The sequence below is a fragment of the Xenopus laevis genome, chromosome 1L, assembly GCF_017654675.1.
Source record: "Xenopus laevis strain J_2021 chromosome 1L, Xenopus_laevis_v10.1, whole genome shotgun sequence".
NCBI classification, from domain to species: domain Eukaryota; kingdom Metazoa; phylum Chordata; class Amphibia; order Anura; family Pipidae; genus Xenopus; species Xenopus laevis.
Genome location: NC_054371.1, coordinates 113,729,126 through 113,749,343, shown reverse-complemented (window position 1 = coordinate 113,749,343; position 20,218 = coordinate 113,729,126). Strand labels below are relative to the sequence as shown.

Sequence of the window (20,218 nt, the reverse complement as noted above, 5' to 3'; positions counted from 1 at the left end):
GACAATTGAAAGGCTGAAATCTTCCTTGTTCCAATCCAACTTTAGTCATCTGGTTCTGCTGTAGGCAAACTCAGCAGCCTCCAAAGGACTGTGCAACAGAGGGCAAGAAATATTTATGCGCCTCTTTTTCTATCACAACTTTTGGTCATATAAACATTACTTTATACCTTTAACATCAGTTGTTGGGTCATTATTTATGACTATTTCTATTGCCACATCCACTTATTCAAGGTGTAAATAAGATTTAGGGGTCATTTACTATTCACCCCCCCCCAGGGGTTAACCATGGAACACTTTTTCCAAGGAATGGCTGCACTGTGCACATTGAGGTCGATTTAAAAAAAATCCAGCGTGAGGGACACAGCGAAGCACCAGGGTGTGCAGACCATAGGGCAGGTACTAAAGATAAGGCCCCATTGTGGCCTCCATTCACTGCTGCTCAATAACTTGCACAGCTGAATGACATGCAAGGTAGAAGGCAGGATGCGTGCATGCCACAAAAAAGGGAGTATTATTTGTCAATATATCTGTCAAGTCCCTGTCCCAATCTAGCAAAGTGGGGAAACAAGTTTTTCAGTACCTAGGTGAGAATTTCAGTGATATTTAAAGAATGTCACAGCCGTTGCAGCAACGCTCCATGGAAAAAAGGGATGTTGCAATACTTTTTTCTGGTTCTTTAAACACACAGTTAACATTTATTTAGTTTAGTTGCATGTGGCCTCAGTATCTACCATAACACATCAATAACATTGATCAAATGCACACAGTCTTATTTATATCATAACTGTGCATTTGATTGTCCACTAACTAAAACAGAATTGAAGAAAGCAAACATCAGGGATCCTAGAACCCAACTGACTTATGAGCTTTTACCCTTTACTCCATTTTGGTGCAGTAGAGGAGGGGTTAAGGAAGAACTGGAGTCATATGCCTGAACCATAGTAGAAATGAAAAGCCAGTACTGCACTGAAGTGTAAACGTCGGTAGTTAGGATGTTCGTTTATGCTAAGCATTCATTTTTTTAAACTACCAATACTCCAGAGCCAGTGAGGCAGAAACTAATGTGAATGGTAAACAATCTTTGTAAAGCTCTGCAAAAATGTGTTTTTTCACTATAAATATAAATAACAGGAAACAAATAAACAAAAGAAAGCAGTCGAGTTTAACTAATAATTAGAATTAATCCTAACTTACTAATCATCTATAGTTCTTTGACTAGCTATTTGTGTTATCCATAATACTTCTTGGCGATTTCTCTGATAATAGTCTTACTTCCAGTCATGTCAATTTTTTTTCACTTCCTTCTTACAGAGATTACAGAGATTATAACTCTTTACAACTGTATTAGTGCAAAGCACATATATTAAAGCTACTTGAAGGTGGAAGAAATATGTATTATGTAAATTACTTATTACCCATTTATATAGCACTGTTGTTGTTAAAGCTCCTAGCCTAATTCTTCATGATGTTGTTGCTACTAGGTGTTTCCCTGTATATAAGCCCCATACAAAAAGATCTAGATTGTAATGAGATCTGGCCCTGCCAGTTTAGCCAAAGTTCTGAAGGATTGTATATACACAAATACAGCCTAGAGTTACCGGTTGTGCTGTAACAGCCAAGGAGATTACCAATGTTAGACTTTATTTATCTTGTTTGCTAGAAAGCTAAACCAACCTTTAAATCTGGGGAAGTAGTCAGAAAGATCCGAGAAGCCAATCTTCTCTTCTAGTAAATCAGTCTTATTTAGAAACAGGATAATTGGTGTTTCCCGAAACCATGGCAGCTCTAGAATATTTCTAAACAGGGCAAAGCTTTCCTTCATGCGATTCTATGAAAATAAAATGATTGACATGCAGTCATAACTACATGGAATTAAATTCTAATGGAAAATTTAAAAATTCTCGGCATTAATTAAGAAGAAATGACTGTGCAGGATTAAAAAAAAATTGACAGTGCTTTTGTATTGGCTTGCTTGCAGAGTTTCTAAAAATTACTTAGAAATTATGGGCTTCTCACTTCATGGGAGTTCTCTTCCAATTTCTGGTCATATTCACTCAGAGATGCCAAATAAATGAGAGCAGACACATTCTCGAAAGAGTGAATCCACTTCCTCCGCTCTGATTTCTGTCCACCGACATCGACCATTCTGCTGACACAGTTGAAGGCAAGTTAGGAACATGATAAGCTTATCCAAGAGATGCAACATTGAAGAACATTTACCTAAGGTCCATATTCTCCACAGAGAAGCAGTACTCATTGATGCCTGTGGTTGGCATTCGGATTCTGAGAATGTCCTCATCTGTGGGTTGGTACCCATCCTGTGTGAGACGCTCCAAATTAGACAAATAGCTTTAATAAAAAAAAAGAAGAAAGAAACAGAATCTATTACCTTCTTTAATACTTAGAGAGACAGTTGACTCCTACCATAGACTACCTAACTTTATCCCTATAATGGGGAAAATAGGACCTGCATATCTGGTGCTCAGATGTGTGTTTTCATGCATCCTCCATGTACACTCCTTTATACAGTACCTCAAAATATTCAGTTGGCAAAGAGTGATGGTTATGATGTTGTTACAATATTGTAGGGTTGGAAGCTTCAGCATGGAAAGTATCAGAACCACACTGTGTTTACACTAACCACCCCACCTCTGACACACTTGGCCAGCAGATCCACCATACTAGTTGGAATGCTGGTGGTCCTGCTGGTGAAAGGGTAGTCTCTAATGGTTCTATTCTCTTCTAGTTATAGCAGAATCTTCTGATGTACACCTAACTTGATAATGGTTGCTAGTAAAGCATTTAGGGGCAGATTCCCAAAAAGGCAAAGTGGCAGACGCTAGAGACAATTCTCCAGAAATCCCATCTGCAGGGACATTGCCAATACCAACCGTCGCTAGTGTTAGTTCGCACCAGTCGACTTTTCGTTCTGGCGAACTGTTGTTTCTCCGCAAATTCACTAAGATGCTAATTTTTTATTTTTTCTTAAAGTTACCTCTTTTGCCAGAGTTTACGTTGCCACTTTAGACCAGGAAAACTAACAACACAAAGCTACATCTAAATGCATTAAAGTTGTAAAAAACGGTTGCAACTTTTATTTTTTTAAAGCTGGATTGCCTTCAAAAGTCCAAACTATTAAAGACTTTTGTGTGAACAATATGAAGGACATGCCACATTTTTGATGGGTGGGCTCCAGTCTAAGTGCACTTGATAAAGGGCCTAGCCCGAAACATGTTGTGTCTGGTTACATTCCCAATAAAAGATTTTGCAGTCTAAGAATACTGCTGTGGAGTTGTCCTGCATTTGGATTTTCATTGATTGACTCGATTGGGGCATCAACACAGGATACCCCGCAGGATAACCAATCAAACATTTAAACGGTGAGCTGCAGTTCATCTTTACTTACAATAGACTATTTTCCACATTGACTTTATAGGTTATGCCAGGACTGAGGTGAAAGAATAGTGTATATTTCAGTAATAGTTTTACTTTTATAATTACAAAGGAGCTAAGAAATAAGCTAACTATTCTATGCTAATGTTTACCCCATGTATTTAGATTGCTTATTGATGGGACCCTTGTGCCTACACCATTACGGAGGCTGGAGGTCAGCAGATGGAACAGATTAATTTCAGTAGCCACAGGGCTCAATGCTTCATATGATATCAACTTCAAAGATTATACTTAAAGGAAATTGGCACGAAACATAAATATTTCTTCTCACCCACTGCAAACTATTGTATTTATATTAATAAAGTCTGCCAGTTTGGCAGCAATTCTATTCGAAAGAAAACAGAGATGTAACATTGAATCGTTGTATAACTTGGCATGAAATATATCCCTGAAGTTCTCAACGATCATCGCCCAGTTTACAGTACACCTACAAATATATTTAATGAAATGTTACAGTTTCTAGCAATGTGTCATTTCTGTAGGGCCAGTGTTAGTTTCTAACAGCTATATTTGCAGCAAATGATTCCCTTTTATAATTCTATTATTCCCGCTTATTATTTTTATTTCCTATTAAACATATGAGGGCGTAGCTTAATAGTCATGACTAATGAGATTGTTAGACAGTATGGAGAAGGAACTCAATACAATGTGGAAAGGGTGTCTCCCTGAATAAGAGATACTGCAAGATCTACACCTAGCCCCACTAATGATGTAAAAATCAATGTATACAAAATAAGGAAGGAGGTAATTTTTTTTTACCAGAAATTCACCTCTTTTAGTGCACTGATGAAAATTCTCCTTCTCCACATGCCCCAAGCACGTGTAAAGTAAACACATGGGTAAGGGCTCCTACCTCAGACATCAGCAGCCCTAGAAACACCCCTGTGCCCAGAGTTAATGTTCTATATGTTGTCAACTTAGACAAGCAAAAACAATAAGGGGCACTTCAGAAATATATCAGCTCTACTAATGTATATATGAGAAAAAAATGTTCTGTATACAAAATTCCTTTATATTTTACAGACAAAAATCTTTACTAGAAAATAATATCTTTATTAGCAAGAACAGGGAACATTTATGGGGACAACTGTTGCTCCATCATTTTCTAATATATTTGGGCATGCTGTTATACTCCCCTTGACTTTGATAAGCTTTGGACCATTTTGTTTATTCATTCATTTAATAAAACTTACAAGATATATAGGTGATATACTGATTATATGGATGGTGAGATTGGGGAAGCGTATAACATTTAGAACCTGTCTAAAACTATGGAAGATGTTCTGACAATACCAAGGAAAGCTATTGAACAACAAAAGCAAGTAATCATAAAGTTTTTGTAAACCAATATGCTAAATTCAACAAAAAACTGTAAAATACAATTAGGAATGATTGGCCAACTGTACAAGGAGATAAACTGATGCATAATCACCTCTGCAGTCCCCCATGTTTAGTTACAAAGGAAGAGAATAATTAGACATGCCTTCCAAATTGTACAAGGAAAACCAGGGTGCAAAATTTTTTTTGTAACTACCAAGCTGGGTAAGGCACCATGTTTGAATTGTGTATGCTGCTTAGGGGTCATTAAGGTGACAGAATTAACGACCCCAAAAATGGGTTCAAAATTTTCCTTTTTGTTGTCCATGTGCCTAAGTGCCCAGGTGGAAAAACATGTGGGCCAAACTAATAGGCCAGTGAAATGCAGGATCAAAGAACACAAAAGGGGGAGGGGGATAGGAATTTGATGAAAAAAAAAACCCAGTACAGACACTGCAGTAGCCTATAACTTTCATGAAGCCAGACATAACCAGTCCCAACTCTGGTGGCAAGTTCTAAAAATAGAACTAAATGTTGAGTAACATGTTCTAATACATGTATGTGATCCGTTATCTGGAAACCCGTTATCCAGAAAGCTCTAAATTATGGAAAAGATTTCTCCACTAGACTCCGTTTTATCCAAATAATCCAAATTAAGAAAATGATTTCCTTTTTCTGTGGAATAATAAAACAGTACCTTGTACTTGATTCCAACTAAGTTATAATTAAACCTTATTCAGTCTACCATTTAAAATGTTATTCTTAAACCAATATAGTATTTTTTTTAGTTGTAATAGAGATGAGTAGGTAGCCGATAAAAGTAATTTTGCCTGGTCATGTGCTTTCAGAAAGAGGCAGCACTTCACAATGGAACTGCTTTCAGATAAGATGTTTTTCTCCTACTCAATATAACTGAAGGAATCACAACTTGGGTTAGCAGGACTTGGATTTCTACTATTCAGTACTTTGCTCATATGAACTAGGTGGGGCATTTTGAAATATGGATTCTGCTGGAGTAGTACTAGTAGTTGATGCATCCTAGGTAATGCTGTAAATCTTTGTGTTTGTGTAGTATGTATACACTTGACAATGGGAATGTCTGCCCAAAACATTGTTGTTGTGAACTATCAATAAAGGAATCTTGCACTGCCCTCCAGCTTCCTCCAGTTTCTTCATGTCACTACTGAGTCTTCAAGACAGGAGCACAGGGGTTTAAGCAAAAAGGATTGTACTCTGCCACCCCTGTTGATAAAGAATGCTTAATTTCGGTTACTTGCAAATAGCATCTGCTGACATTTTCATTTTAAGAACATAGGCCTTGTGATGGACCAAGATAACCTCAAGCCTAGAGGGAAGTACATTTACACAATGCACATAAAGCATATGTAATTGTATAATATGTTGAGATATGAGGAAGTCCCCTGCCTTCCTTTCTGTACATTGATGCCAGCATCAGAGCTAATCGACAGAGAAATAGTTGTACAGTATATGTAATAGAGTTTAGTAATATTACTCCTTTAATGATAAATATTTGGAAATAACTGAGATGAGGGGTTGAGGTGTGTCACATTTGAGGCATAAGTAGAAAAATGAAGAGCAGGTTCTCTGAAAGGTAATGCTGCGAGTGTGGGGATAAAGTTGCAAAACAGGGCAGATGAGGAGAATCTGAAAAGCATGACGTATAATTAAGGAAGAAGGAAGTGAGAACAATTAGGAAACAATGAAATTAGAAGCAAATTAGGGAAATCTTAGAGAGCCCTTTCACTTAAGATGTCTGGAATTTCTAGAGGATACAAATATATTTATTTTCTGAAGCAGCAGAAACATGCAATAGAACCTGGGGCTCCTTATTGCTCATTGTGGTAGAGGATGAAGGGATATGATGATCTTATATTACTCGTTTTTTTGTAGTTTTTTTAGTTCTGTTATTGAATGAACAGTTTATTTGAAAATTATTTGAATGATAAAGGCGTACCTTAACCATATAAGTGCTGTAAAATGTCCTGGCTACTGTCAGTGATATGCTAGTAGAAGAGCTCTCCAGTTACAATTGGAAGCTGTTAGGAGACAGTAGGGGGAGAGCTCTGCTTGTGAGAGCTTACATTTTAGGTTTGGTGTTGCCGATGCTCATAAATACTCAGCATGTTGCTAAAACCCATAAACACCTCAAATGTACTCTTTTAGACTCTTGGACCTGTATATCATTTCTGATTTACCAACACCGGTGACCCAAATATCATAATTTGCAATAAAGAAAGTCAGGAATGCATCTCATGGAAAGAGCCATGTAAAGTAAGACGTGGGTACTCCATACATTTTTGATCATTTGGTTTTATGAACAAACAGGAACTTCACTGATTGCAGTACAGTCCAATTAATATTTTGGTGCACAGAGGAATAGGTTTAAGCATGCACTAACTATGGCTGTGCCTGTGTACATTTAAATGTCAAAAAGTCTACATTATTCAAAAGCTTTATGAGCATTTTCTGATTGTTTGGGGCCTTTTTATCATGTACTCACTAGTTTGTTGAGTCTAGTAGCTGAAATTCCCTCCTCCTCTCATAGCATCTTTGAATTCCAGTATCACTCCATAATTTGCTAATGGCCTTAACATGTGGTTCCTCAATCCTCTGGATTCTAAATGCATATAATTCTCTGATCATGCTTCCATTTAGCTGTAGGAATGAAGAGTAAGTGAAATGTTATTATATATAAAATACATAAAGAAGTTGTAATGAATATTGAAAAGTCTACACGAGGTCTGACAACACATCGCAGACAATCTGTTTAAAACAGGTATCTGATTTCTGTGGGTTACTAGACCTTTAATTTTATTTTATAACCCCATCAGAATCAAATTACTCTGAGTAACATACAGATATAATATGAATATGTAGAATAACAAACTGAAGACTGAATGAGAGTCTCCCATCCAATTGCGGTGACTCACATTTCTTTGATGTGGCTTCTGTCTCATTGACTGATGGCACTAAAAATACTACAGCGAATATTTAAATACCTTTAAATGTAGCACATTTTGCTGCCCTTTGAAAGGTGCCTATATATTTTGTTTGTTGTTGTAAGCATGGCCTTACCTTAAAGGGGACCCGTCACCCAAAAAAAAATTCCAAATCCTATTTTATCACATTAGTCAAGCAAAATGAACTTAAATGACACTGTATAAATTATTTGAATCTTGTTTCCTTCAGTCTGGGGATTCATAATTATAGCAAGCAGGAAGCAGCCATTTTGTGGACAGTGTTATTAAGACAAGTCTTGCATCATCTCAGAATCTTGTTTTGCACCAGAATGGGGGACCTGATGTCCATTTCCTTGCCCTGGCTACACAATTAAATGGTAAAGAGAACGGGGGGAATGTGTGGAGAGCAGTGACATCTAGGAAGTGCTGAATGGAAAGTGAAAGTAATTGTCTGCCCCGCCTCTATGCCACTGGCATAGAGGAGGGGCAGACAATATTTGATTGACAGCTGAGATTTTTAAATGAGCTTACAACAGCTATGAATGCTTTAATAAAAATTAGAAATTGGATTTCATGTTTAATTTGAAAAGGACTTTTATTATACAGATTTTTGTGTCTGGATGACAGGTCCACTTTAAACCTCAGCAGTTGAGACTTTCCTCCTCCTACTGGATTTATTTAGGCAATGTAAGATTGATATGAATGTGTTTCTTAGTAGCTCTACAAGTCATTTACCTCAGAAGCCCAGTTTCATTGTTATACACTAATGAGATTCAACCAAATCAATAACATTTCCAAAGAGAATGACAGCGCTTCCTAAATGTAAATCTGCCTTTATTAAAGCCAAATGATTTTTTTTAGACGTGTATCCCAAATGCTGTCTATTCTCTTTGAAAATGTGTGATTGACTGGTGTTAGGTGACTCCAGTAAAACATTCACCTTTAAGTTTTTTTAAATTCTAAGCAATTGCCCTTTTTTTTTTTTTTTATTTGTTTGTACAGTTTTCGAATTATCTAATTTCTTCTGACTCTTGCCAGCTTTCAAATGACAGTCACTGACCTTACCTAAAAATTCTCTGTAAGGCTACAAACTCATCTTTCTATTCAGGCCCTCTCCTGTTCATATTCCACTCTCTCATTCAAATCAATGCATCAATACTGCAAACTGACTCAGACAATCTCTCGCTACATCATACTAGTTAAAGGTGAACCCCTTTAAATGATACATTAAACCTACTAAATGGTGATGACTCTAGAACTCTAAAGAGCTTGTTGAAAGATGTCAGCACAAAATCAAAAAGCATTTCTTTGTCCAATTATATTATCCCTCTTACAGGCAAGCCAAGGTGCATATTAGACCAATGACGTCCCAATTTCCCCAGAATAACCTTTCCGGGGAACCGGATTCAAACCAGGAAAAAGGGGTTCCTTTAGCTGAGTTTTTAAGCTAAGACCTGAATTATGGGAAGGCTGTCTCCCATAGATTCCCTTTTATCCAAATAATTTAAATTTTTAAAAACAATCTTCTTTTTCTCTGTAATAATCAAACAGTAGCTTGGACTTGATCTAAACGAAGATATAGGAGGCAAAAAACAGTCTATTGGGGTTATTTAAAGTTTAAATTATGTTTTTGTATGATATAAGGTATGAATATCCAAATTACAGAAAGATCCTTTATCTGTAAAATCCCATATCCCGAACATTCTGGATAACAGGTCCGATACCTGTACCAAATTTCACTTTGTGACGTGAATCATGGTAACCCACCCTAAGCAACATGGCTTGAAACTATAGATAGTTTCGGTGTAAAAGGTAAAAACTGTCCAAATGATCTACAGCATTATATAGAAATGTACGACACAGAGAGCTGCTCTTTACATTGCTACATATCCAGACGGTGTCTGAGGAAATCTCAGCATGACATGTGACTGAGATAAACTATGAAGAGTTCAAGCTTGTCTTTTATACAACAGTGCTACAGTCTATAGAGTATAACTTCTAGTCCTCCTGTCACAAAATAGTACCTGATTGTTTTGTATGGTGTAAGGCACTTGCAAAGTCTCCATGGCCCAAACTAGGGACTGTGCACAGGTGACAATATTTTGGTGTACCAGCCGGGCATAAAACTTTCGCTCTTGTTCTGAGAATCCTGTTCCATGAATGATCCTCATCTGCTTTATGAACGTACTCTTTCCACTCTCTCCTGTTCCTGTAAGGCAAATCAGAGACTCATTTAAATCATCAGTTCTTCACTTCAACTCTCTGACTATATGTGACATTTCTTCCATATCTCTGTTTTCTGAAGTTTTTATTTAATGTTTACACTTCTGCATCAACTGGTGGAAGATATTACAGATATGTTGACGTCCGATATTACAAAATAACCACAACATTGCTTTTATGGGGCTTGTACATACACAGACCATAGAATCTAAGCTGCTCACATATAGAAAGACCCATAGTTCACTGTTTTCATCCAGTTCTATGATTACTCAGCAAGTCCAGTTGTTTTAGATTTAACTATACTAGATGTACCATGACTGGATTTTCTAGTAGATTTAAGGTATGAAGATCCAAAGGTCCAGAGCTTTCTGAATAACAGGTCCCAGACCTGTACTAGGGGTCTTAACTGATATTAGTCTATGCGTGTTGTTCTGCAGTTCTGGAATATAAACTATGATATGTTTACATGGGTTAATGTAACCATAGCAAGCATGCAGTGCTTTGAATGGCATAGTGGAATAAATAGTGAATGACAAAACTGGAATAAAAATGTGAAAATGTAGCCTCATGCTGAGTCTTTCTTGTTGTCAGTTTACAAGTCAAAATTGTCCCAAAGTATACATTTCTATTTTCTAGTAATTAAGACTAATGTAAATGTATAACACACAGGTTGCCCTCTTCCATAATTTGATAATTCAGGAACAGTTTAAAAAAAACAAGGGCTTTATGATTGCATCCCTAGCAAATCTAGAGAAACTTCTGAAATGTAGGTGAATATACTCCAACATATATGCCAGGCAAGAGCATTTTGTACAGAAGATCAGTTACTGTATACTAAGATTGGAATGTCTTTAATCCCAGCATAGCAAATTCACACAAACTTAATATTAGTAACAAATAGGAACACAACACAGTAACTGCATTTTATACTTCTGCACCGACTGGTAGAATATATTACAGATATGCTGACCATATTACAAAATTGTGACAAACACAGAACATAGAATCTAAGCTGCTCACATAAAGAAAGACCCATAGTTCAATGTTTTCATCTAGTTCTATGATCTCTATTACACATAAATTATGAGTTATCAATGGCAAGTAAAAGGGTTAAAGAGTAGTTCCCTTTTACAAAACGTATATTTTTTCAAATAGTGCTCTATACATTAGGATATTTTTCAGCTGCTTTCTACTTTTTTCTAATATTGCCATTTTAAAAATACATTTTTTTATTTCCTCTAGGGGGCAGATTCACTAACGGGCAAATATTCGCCAGCGTCAGCTTCGCACCCATCGCACTACTTTTCCTGGTGCAAATACGCTATGAATATCCTAATTTGCAAAAATGCGAATTTCTGTCCCGGGTGTCGAACGCTTGCGACTTTTCGCTAGTGTTACTTGGGCTGTGCGAGCATTTCATAGTGAAGATGCGCTAACATTCATTTGTGCCTACCGAAACATTCGCTAGTGATCTTGCTCTTAGGTTAATTTGCATAGGGCGGGAAATTTAAAGTTGTATGGACGTCTTTATTATAAATGTTGCTGCAAATGGTTTAAGTGACTGGTTTATATTACACATGTCCAGGGAACCTTAATAAAGACAAGAGAGTTAATATAATGCCCTAAACATGAGCCCACTGTAAAATGAATGTTCCATTTGGCTCACAGGATATGATGTCAGTGACAGAAGATTGAGGAAGATTTTGCTGCTTTATAGCACTTCGACTGGAGTCAACTTGGAGAAAGAGGTAACGTTCAGTAAAATCAACATTTTAGTGAATTTGCGGAGCAACGTCTGCCTGCCAGAGCAAAAAGTCGTCTGACAATAGAGTGTGAATGACCGCTAGCAATGGTCTGTTTCGCTAGCGAATTGGCGCCTGTTAGTAAATTTGTGATGTCCCTGCGGGTGGCAACGCTGGCAAAAAGTCGCTAGTATTTCAATTCAAAATTGTTAGTCCATATAATTATTCAGCAAAGCCCAAGGGACTCGCCCCAGTTCCAAAAGGCAATCAACTGCAGAAAAGTTTATATCAAAAACGATATAAGTCCCAAGGCCTCTTCAAGTAAAAAAATATTAATTTATTGTTATTCACATTAAAACAGTATCTAGTACATACTACCCCACATATCCCACCTTACGCGTTTCGCACCCTCCGGCGCTTAGTCATAGTATGACTAAGCGCCGGAGGGTGCGAAACGCGTAAGGTGGGATATGTGGGGTAGTATGTACTAGATACTGTTTTAATGTGAATAACAATAAATTCATATTTTTTTACTTGAAGAGGCCTTGGGACTTATATCATTTTTGATATAAACTATTCTGCAGAAAAAGTCGCTAGTGTTAGCCACTTCGCTCTTTAGTAAATCTGCCCCTAGAAGCTTAGCATGCCCAGTTGCCATCTTGGGAACATTGCTACAATTTATTTATCTTTAGTTACTGTAAGTCCAATAGATAATAATTGCTACAAGCTTATATTTGAGTTGATAAATTTTTTCAACAGCAGTTCCTGCAGTCCCTATGGAGCATCATATTGTCATAGCTGCTCTGTAACAGAAATTGGATCTCCCATTAAAAAAAACAATGATCCAGAAAGCTCTGAAATAATGCACCATAGATTTCTAGGTGTAGCAAACTTGTACAGCAGCACTTCATTTTGATTCCCCACCCCCTTTACCCTGAAGTGTAGTTCATTTCCTACATGGTGAAGCACATATGCAATTCACTACCCTGGGGTGAGGAGTACTCAATGTGCATATACTTAATTAAAGGGGTTCTTGACCTTTGAGTTAACTTTTAGTATGATATAGAGGGTGATATTCTGAGACATTTTGCAATTGATTTTAATTTCTTACTAGTGGTTTTAATTATTATATTTGTGGTTTTTGAGTTATTTAACATTTATTCAGCAGCTCTCCAGTTTGCAATTTCAGCAGTCTGGTTGCTAGAGTCCCATTTAGCAACAAAAAAGATAGAGGATGCACTGAAGGCCAAGCCAAGTCAGACCAAAAAGTTAAAAGGAACAAAATAGTACAGTTTGCAATTTCAACAGTCTGGATGCTAGGGTCCCAATTACCCTAGCAACCATGCATTGTTATGAATGAAAGACTGCAATTTGAATAGGAGAGTGCCTGAAATTGCAAACTGTACTATTTCTGTTCCTTTTAACTTTTTGGTCTGACTTGGCTTGGCCTTCAGTGTGTCCTCTATCTTTTTTGTTGGAACCTTACAGAGCATCTGTGTTTAGATGGGGTCAGTGACCCCCATTTGAAAGCTGGTCAGAAGAAGAAGGCAAATAATTAAAAAACTATAAAAAAGCGAAATGAAAACCAAATGAAAAAAGCCATTTCTATAACATACTAACAGTTAACCTAAATTTGAACTACCCAAGGCCAAAAGAAGAGATATTTACAACATTGAAGATAGGCATGTGCCAAATTCTGTTCTTGCAACATCTTGTCATATTACATAAAATAAGTACAAGGAAAGATTACCATGTGAAATATGTATGGGGAACAGCTGACTCAGGTGGCAGCAGCCATAGTTACCAGGCGCAGCAAAAAGCAGCTCCTGGTAGCTTTAAGAGCTGAAAATTAAAATTTTAAATCAAAATTTAGGATTTGCAATTGCAATGCCCCCTCAACCAACCCGATACTCAGAAAGGTAAGTACGGGGTGCAAGGGAGCATGGCATCCGAATGGGCTGTCTCAAGGTAGATAGGGGCCCAGGAATGCCCCTGACCATATAGATTATTACATTTACAGAAAGCCATGCAGGGATCTTTATAGGGATAACCAACCACAACTGGCACAGCCAGGGGCGTAATTACAGAGGAAGCAGACCCTGTGGCTGCAGGGGGCCCAGGAGCCCTAATTCATATACAATTTCAATAAATATTGGTAAAACAAATCAGCCTCTAAACATTTTGGGGGTCTGAAAAATAATATATAGTTACCCCATAATATACCCCAAAATATATTATTAGTTACCCCACTGGCCACAGCTCCAGGAAGTAACATCACATACTAAACAGAAATGACATCATATGCAAACCAAAAGTGATGTCACATTACACCACTTTCTCCCCAGTCTGGGACAAAACTCTATACTTACTACACTGCTTGTATGATTTCAAAACTTCTCAAGGCTTCTCCATGTGTATAGAGCTGTATGTATGTATGTTTTTGTGACACTGTTTTTGAGTAGTTACCAATAGCAACTAATCTGCAATTTATTTTGTACATGTTAGAAAATAAAAGGTTACTTGGTTGCTGTGCACCATGTCTAGTGACCTAGAAACGAATCAGTGGGGCAAATTCACTAAGATTCGTAGTTGCGCCAGGCGTAACTTCGCCGCACTTCGCAGCACTTCGCCAGGCGTAGTTTCGCCAGCGCTTCGCAAATTCACTAAAATCCGAAGTTGCGCTCAGGGGTAGCGTAAGGTTGCGAAGTTGCGCTAGCGTTGATTCGCTAAGTGAAGCGAAGTTACGCTAGCGAAGGCTAATTTGCATACGGCGCGAAATTCAAATTTCAATGGAGGAATACGTATCAGCACTACAAATGCCTACAAAACCTTCAAAACATCAAATAAAAATTTTATTTTGCCCTACACATGTGCCCACTGTCTAGGTAAGTTGCCATGAGTCAGGAAATGTAGGGGGGAAGGAGGGGAGCCCCAAAATTTTTTCGATCTTTTTCAGCCTATCACCCATAATGTAGAAAACACGCCAGCGTTTTTTGGGACTTAGAAAAAAAATTTACTTTTTTTGAAGCAATCCCTATCTACTCTATTGCGCTTCACCTGGTCTGAGGTGGCGAAGGAAGCCTAGCGTAAAAGGTAGCGTTCAATACACTGCACGCGTTAGTGAATTTGCGTAGTTACGTCCGTAGCAAAACTTCGCCAGGCGTAAGGGTGCGAAGTTACACTAGCGAATCTACGCCATCGTTCGTTAGTGAATTTGCGCAGTAACGAAAATGCCAAATGCTAGCGAAGTAACGCTAGCATTCGGCGCTTCACAAATAGTGAATTTGCCCCAGTGTGTCTAGCAATGCATAGCAACCAATCAGTATGAAGCATTGGTTTGAACATTTAATTGGTTGCTGTGTATTGATAGACCTTGAGGAATATTTGTATATGTAATTATATTGCCCTTAAATTCAGATAGCGCATTTCTTTGCTATCAATAATATTGTACCTAAGCCTAAAATATAGTTGCAATATGTTTCAGTTTCATTTATGCTGTGGAAAAGAGGTTGTCGCCAAGTCTTCTGGTCTAACTGCAGTCTGATAAGACATGTACAAACTGAACAAACTTTTTGCACTATTTCCTTGTCAGATCATTTGGTTAATCTGATTGGTAGAGAATGTGTGGAAAAGCCAATGATAAGAAATAGATATTTTAGAAGGTCACAAAAACCCCGTATTCAGTTATTCTATGCAGTTTATGCTTTCCAATTAGAGAAAGCTGACCCTTTAGTTGTGTATTAAAATTCCAAATATATATTTAGGCACAAATTAAGTGAGAAAAAAACACTTATACCTAAAATAAAGTAAATTCTGACAAGAAATGGGCATGATTTTTTAGCAGACAGACCTTACTCCATGGTATCAGAGAAACCATAATTCAGATCTTTTTTAAGAATATTTTGCAAATTACACCAAAAAGTTATATCTGACCTATTTCGCACTATGACAACGCACAGTGATTGTTTAGAAAAGTTGAACATCTTTATCCTTTGCCTTGGTGTCCTCTGGGACGTTCATTCTCTCTAAAGGGAACATGCTTAATGTTCAAAAATGTTATATCACTTATGTACTTACCACCACTATATGTGAACTTCTTGGTGGAAACTTTTTGTTATGTGATATTGCTGACTCTCGGAGGAAATAAAAATAAAAATTTTAAAAAAAAGTTATATCTGATTTGTAGCTAAAGGGGAAAAGCTTTTTATGCCCTTGATGCCCCATTGCCCTGTTCTATTTGTGGTTTGCTAGGAGGTATTATTGTTGTTATTATTATCAAGTATTTTTAGAGCACCAACATCTTGCTCAGCGCTGTAAAATTAGTTTGGTTATTCAAAGAAATCACATGAATAACATACATATAACATGCAGAGTTACATACAGTACAAAATGACCAGTTCTGATACAAAAGGTGAGGAAGGTTCTGTGCAAAAGAGCTTACAATCTAGAGGGGAAGGGAATGAGACACAAGGGGCGGGAGTGGGCAAAATCAAAAATAAGCAGTTGAGAGATGTAGCATGTGATATTGCATTTGGTAGCTAAACAGAGTGAGGGTAACTTCTCTAAATAAGGTGTTTTAAGAGATCTTTTGAAAGCAGTTGCTGAGGTGTATAAGCCTGGCAGCAGTGTTCATTATGGACTGGAGAAGTGACACTCTCGGGCGGGGAAGGCCAATTAAAAGAGAGTTACAGTAGTCTAGACGTGATATGATGAGGGAGTGAAAAAGAATTTTGGCAGCATCTTGGGTGATAAATGATTGTGTTTTGGATATGTTCTTTAGGTGAAATTGACATCATTTAATAAGTGACTGGATATGAGGAATGAAAGATAGGATAGAATCTAGGATAACCACAAGGCACCGGGCCTGGGGAGATGGGGTTGTGACATCCAAGTCAAGATAGCGAGGAGGAGGAGACCCAAGGAAACCCGAGTTAAGAGCTCTGGATTGAGATCAGGAGTGGAGAGATAGATCTGAGTATCAGCAGCATATAGGTGGTATTGGAGAACATACGAGTTGATTAGTTTGCCGAGGGAGGAAGTATAGAGAGAAAATAATAAGGGGCTCAGGACAGAGCTATGAGGAACCCCAACAGAAAGAGATAGGGGAGAAGATAATACTCCATTGTAGGAGAAACTGAAGGAACGATTAGTGAGGTAAGAAGAGAACCAAGACATGGCCATGTCATGAAGGCTAAGCGAATGGAGGGATTGGAGGACTAGAGGATGATGCATAGTGTCCAGGGCCGGATTTCATCTTTTCATGCCCCTAGGGCGCCTGGGTCCTAGCGCCCACACGCAAGCGCGCACCTCCATAAGAGCATATGCGCCAGTCCCCCAGCCGATAGGTCCTAGTGCGCAAACACCCTCCCCCCCCACGCGAGCGCACACTCCCCAGTGCTCTTACAGCGCTACTAGATACTGCTTGGGCGGCATGGAGTGTTGTTGCCTAAAACCAGATTGTAGGGGTGCAGTAGGTTATTGTCAGAAAGGAATGGCGTTAGTCGGTTGTAAGTAGTACCTAAACAAAGTGCTGAGAACTTATGATTGTATCATAGGAAATCAACACATTAGCTTTGGATATTTTTTATTATCCTAATTAAGTTTAGCCCAGCTTGAATTAGTTAATGAAGAAGATACACAGAAACTTAACTCTGTTAAAACCACTTTAATAACATTGTCAAGACTTTTTAAGGCATTTTGACAATCACACTTGTGAATTTTATCACCACTTTACAATGTATAACCATGATTTGTAGATAAGATTTCCCAATAAAACTTTGTACAACTCTAAACTATTTAAGGCATCATATGAGATAAAAAGACCTCTGATAATAAAACAGTGAATCACAAGTCTAATGTTTCAGCAGGACCTGGGCTATGCAAACAGTTTGGGTGCTAAATCTCATATAAATGTACAGCATTACTTTTGTCTTACTGAGAATTCATGACTCCTTTTATGACATGGATGTGAGCCTTGTAAACATGATACTGGGAGAGCAGGGACTCATTTGGGTCTGAGCAGCCTGAGGCCATACAATTTATCCCCTAAAGCAGGGGACATCATCTTTTGTTTACCCATGAGCCACACTCAAATGTAAAAACTCTCTACCAGAGCCAAAACTAGGGGAAGGAAGAAGAGACACGTGCATTACACCTTAGCACAACACATCTCTACTCAGAAAACCTTTTAGGGATTGTTTACAGCAAAATACAAGGATATCAGAAGTTGCCTGTGAGTTCTGTGGCCTATATAAGAAAACTGCAGCTTTATGCTTTTTATGTAGTCAGAGAACACCTTGGTGACATATTTATGTTTTTATTGTTCCAGACGTCTCATTTACTACTTGGTTATGCCATTGTGATTCAACTTATATGTCTGTCAGTCCTTCTGATTTGCCATATAATTTTCTCCTGCCAAGCACAGATTAAATCATCTGTTACCAACTGAAATATTGTGCACATTAAAATTCCTTGGCGTGGATGGCTCCACAGATTCCCCTTATCATTATGACATTTACTCAGCACAACTCATAGATTACTCATCATGTCCTTCCATTTGGTGCAAGGGAAATACATTTCATATTTGTAGTCTAAATGCATACGGCTCATCAAAAGGTAAATTCATGTGTGTTCCCCTACGCATTACCTGCTTAGATCATTTCCTGAGTAAATAATAAGATCTAAGAGTAGGGGAATGCAAAAAGACAGGGAGAAAGCTGATATGTTAAGTTAATTATTTTCTTCTGCTTACTCAAGGGAAGAACCATTGATAGGATGTATACACCATAACCGAAACTCAAATATATCTGACATTTATACCTGGCTAATGCTAAGGAGATGCAAAAATTATTTGATACAGCTATGGGGTAAATAAAGAACCAGAGTCAATGTGACATTTACTTAGGCATTCACCTGAGTAAAAGTAGTTATGACTGGTTAATTCAAGACCACTATTTCTTATGTTTTTTTGTTTTGGATGATCTGTCCAAACTGTAAATTTTATATACTGAAATACCATGTTGCCAGGTGCACCTGAGACAGAGCAAGGCTCGAGCCAGGGGATGGGGCCATGACAAGGTTAGCAAAGTCCTGGGAAGTGGACAGTTCAAGCATTGTGGGTAGGGGAGTGTGAGGACCTGATTGGCTAGTGGGCGCAAAGGAGTAACCATACTAGACAGAGGGGAAAGGAAGGGCACCGTTTTACCTTTGCAGTTGCCACCCTTCCTCCCTATATTATTGATCCCATTGAGTAATGGTGAGGATGTCAACAGGAGGAAGGAAGTCACGGCCAGGACCTTGGTAGGTGGTAAGGACCAACATGAGCAGAAGGTTAGGTTGGAGCCTAGGGATTAGGGCCATAGGCCGGTGGTAAGTTGGGGCTGTGGTGGTTAGAGAAAAGGGGAGGTCTACCCTCAGGGACCTGACTGTGGATGGGTGCAGCCTTCAGCAGCTTCTTGTTAATAAGTTATCAAGATATTTAATGATTTGGACTGGTTATTATTACATTAAGTGGTTTATAATGTTTCCAAAATCATTTTGATCTGAACTGTGTCTGTTTAATGTAAAGGGGACGGTAATGGTTTTAATGGGATAAGGTTGGGGTTTAGAACATTATCGCTGCCCTCGTCATACAGTTCCAGTTCTTTTAGCTGTCAGCCCAAAAGAAAGTGTAGAGACTCTGAGGGTTAGACATTTTCACAGGCAGTTTTCCTTTGTAGTTTGGACACCGAAAGTGGTTCTTAGATGAAAAGCCATTTTCCTGAATACTATCAGTAATTTGATTTGGTTCATTGTTTGCCCAGTAGGTGGCAGTGCTTAAAAATATAGAAGAGAGAGCACCCATGTGCTTGGGGCAATTTGACTGGGTCTGAGTCAGTGCCAGATCCTGTTAGGGAAAATTCAGCTAAGTGACAGCTGCGTTTGTTATAGTTCACCCTAGGAGCAAAAGTTAGTAATAGATTATTTATTGATCAGCTATTTGGCTCCAACAAGGACAGTAGTTGGGGTTAGCACCTTTGTGGTGATCAAACTAACAGACAGGGACATGAGGGGGTGAGCTCAGGGGCAGGGAAAGTGCCAAGGAGCAAAATACCTCATAGGATCCCTAGTGCTGGGGAAGTATTGCCAAGACAGGTTGTACTATATCCCCATTCGGACGCCCATTGACTTTAACACAAGCGTCAAATTTGACGCAAATGACTTAAATTTTCACAATTTCTTTCGCGAATTATGCAGGATTTTTTGCGGGAAATTCGTGAATTTTCCGGCAAAGCAAAATGGGAGAAATTGACTGTTCACAAATTGACTGATGTGTCACAGAATTGCTGCCTCAGTTCAGTAAACAAGTTCATTGTTTGAAGAAGCAATATGACTGCAGTAATGTAATTTTGCACCTCACCAGGAATTGCCTATAGCCTAAGGGTGCCTGGGATACACTGGCAGCAAGTCACACTATTCCTACACATCTCAGTCCCACCTAAGAAACAACAGAATGTGAGCATC

General features: G+C 38.3%; 1 protein-coding gene across 2 annotated transcripts in view; it reads right to left on the bottom strand.

Annotated features, from left to right (window-relative positions):
- gna15.L (guanine nucleotide binding protein (G protein), alpha 15 (Gq class) L homeolog) overlaps positions 1 to 20,218 on the bottom strand; it is a 28,543-nt gene that overhangs the window by 2,074 nt on the left and 6,251 nt on the right. Inside the window, exons 2-6 of one of the 2 annotated variants that reach the window (XM_018259074.2) lie at positions 9,776 to 9,960; positions 7,292 to 7,446; positions 2,221 to 2,349; positions 2,017 to 2,146; positions 1,675 to 1,828 (exon numbers count right to left, since the gene is read on the bottom strand). In XM_018259074.2, coding sequence (XP_018114563.1) covers positions 1,675 to 1,828; positions 2,017 to 2,146; positions 2,221 to 2,349; positions 7,292 to 7,446; positions 9,776 to 9,960 — 753 coding nt within the window. 2 annotated transcript variants of the gene reach the window in all.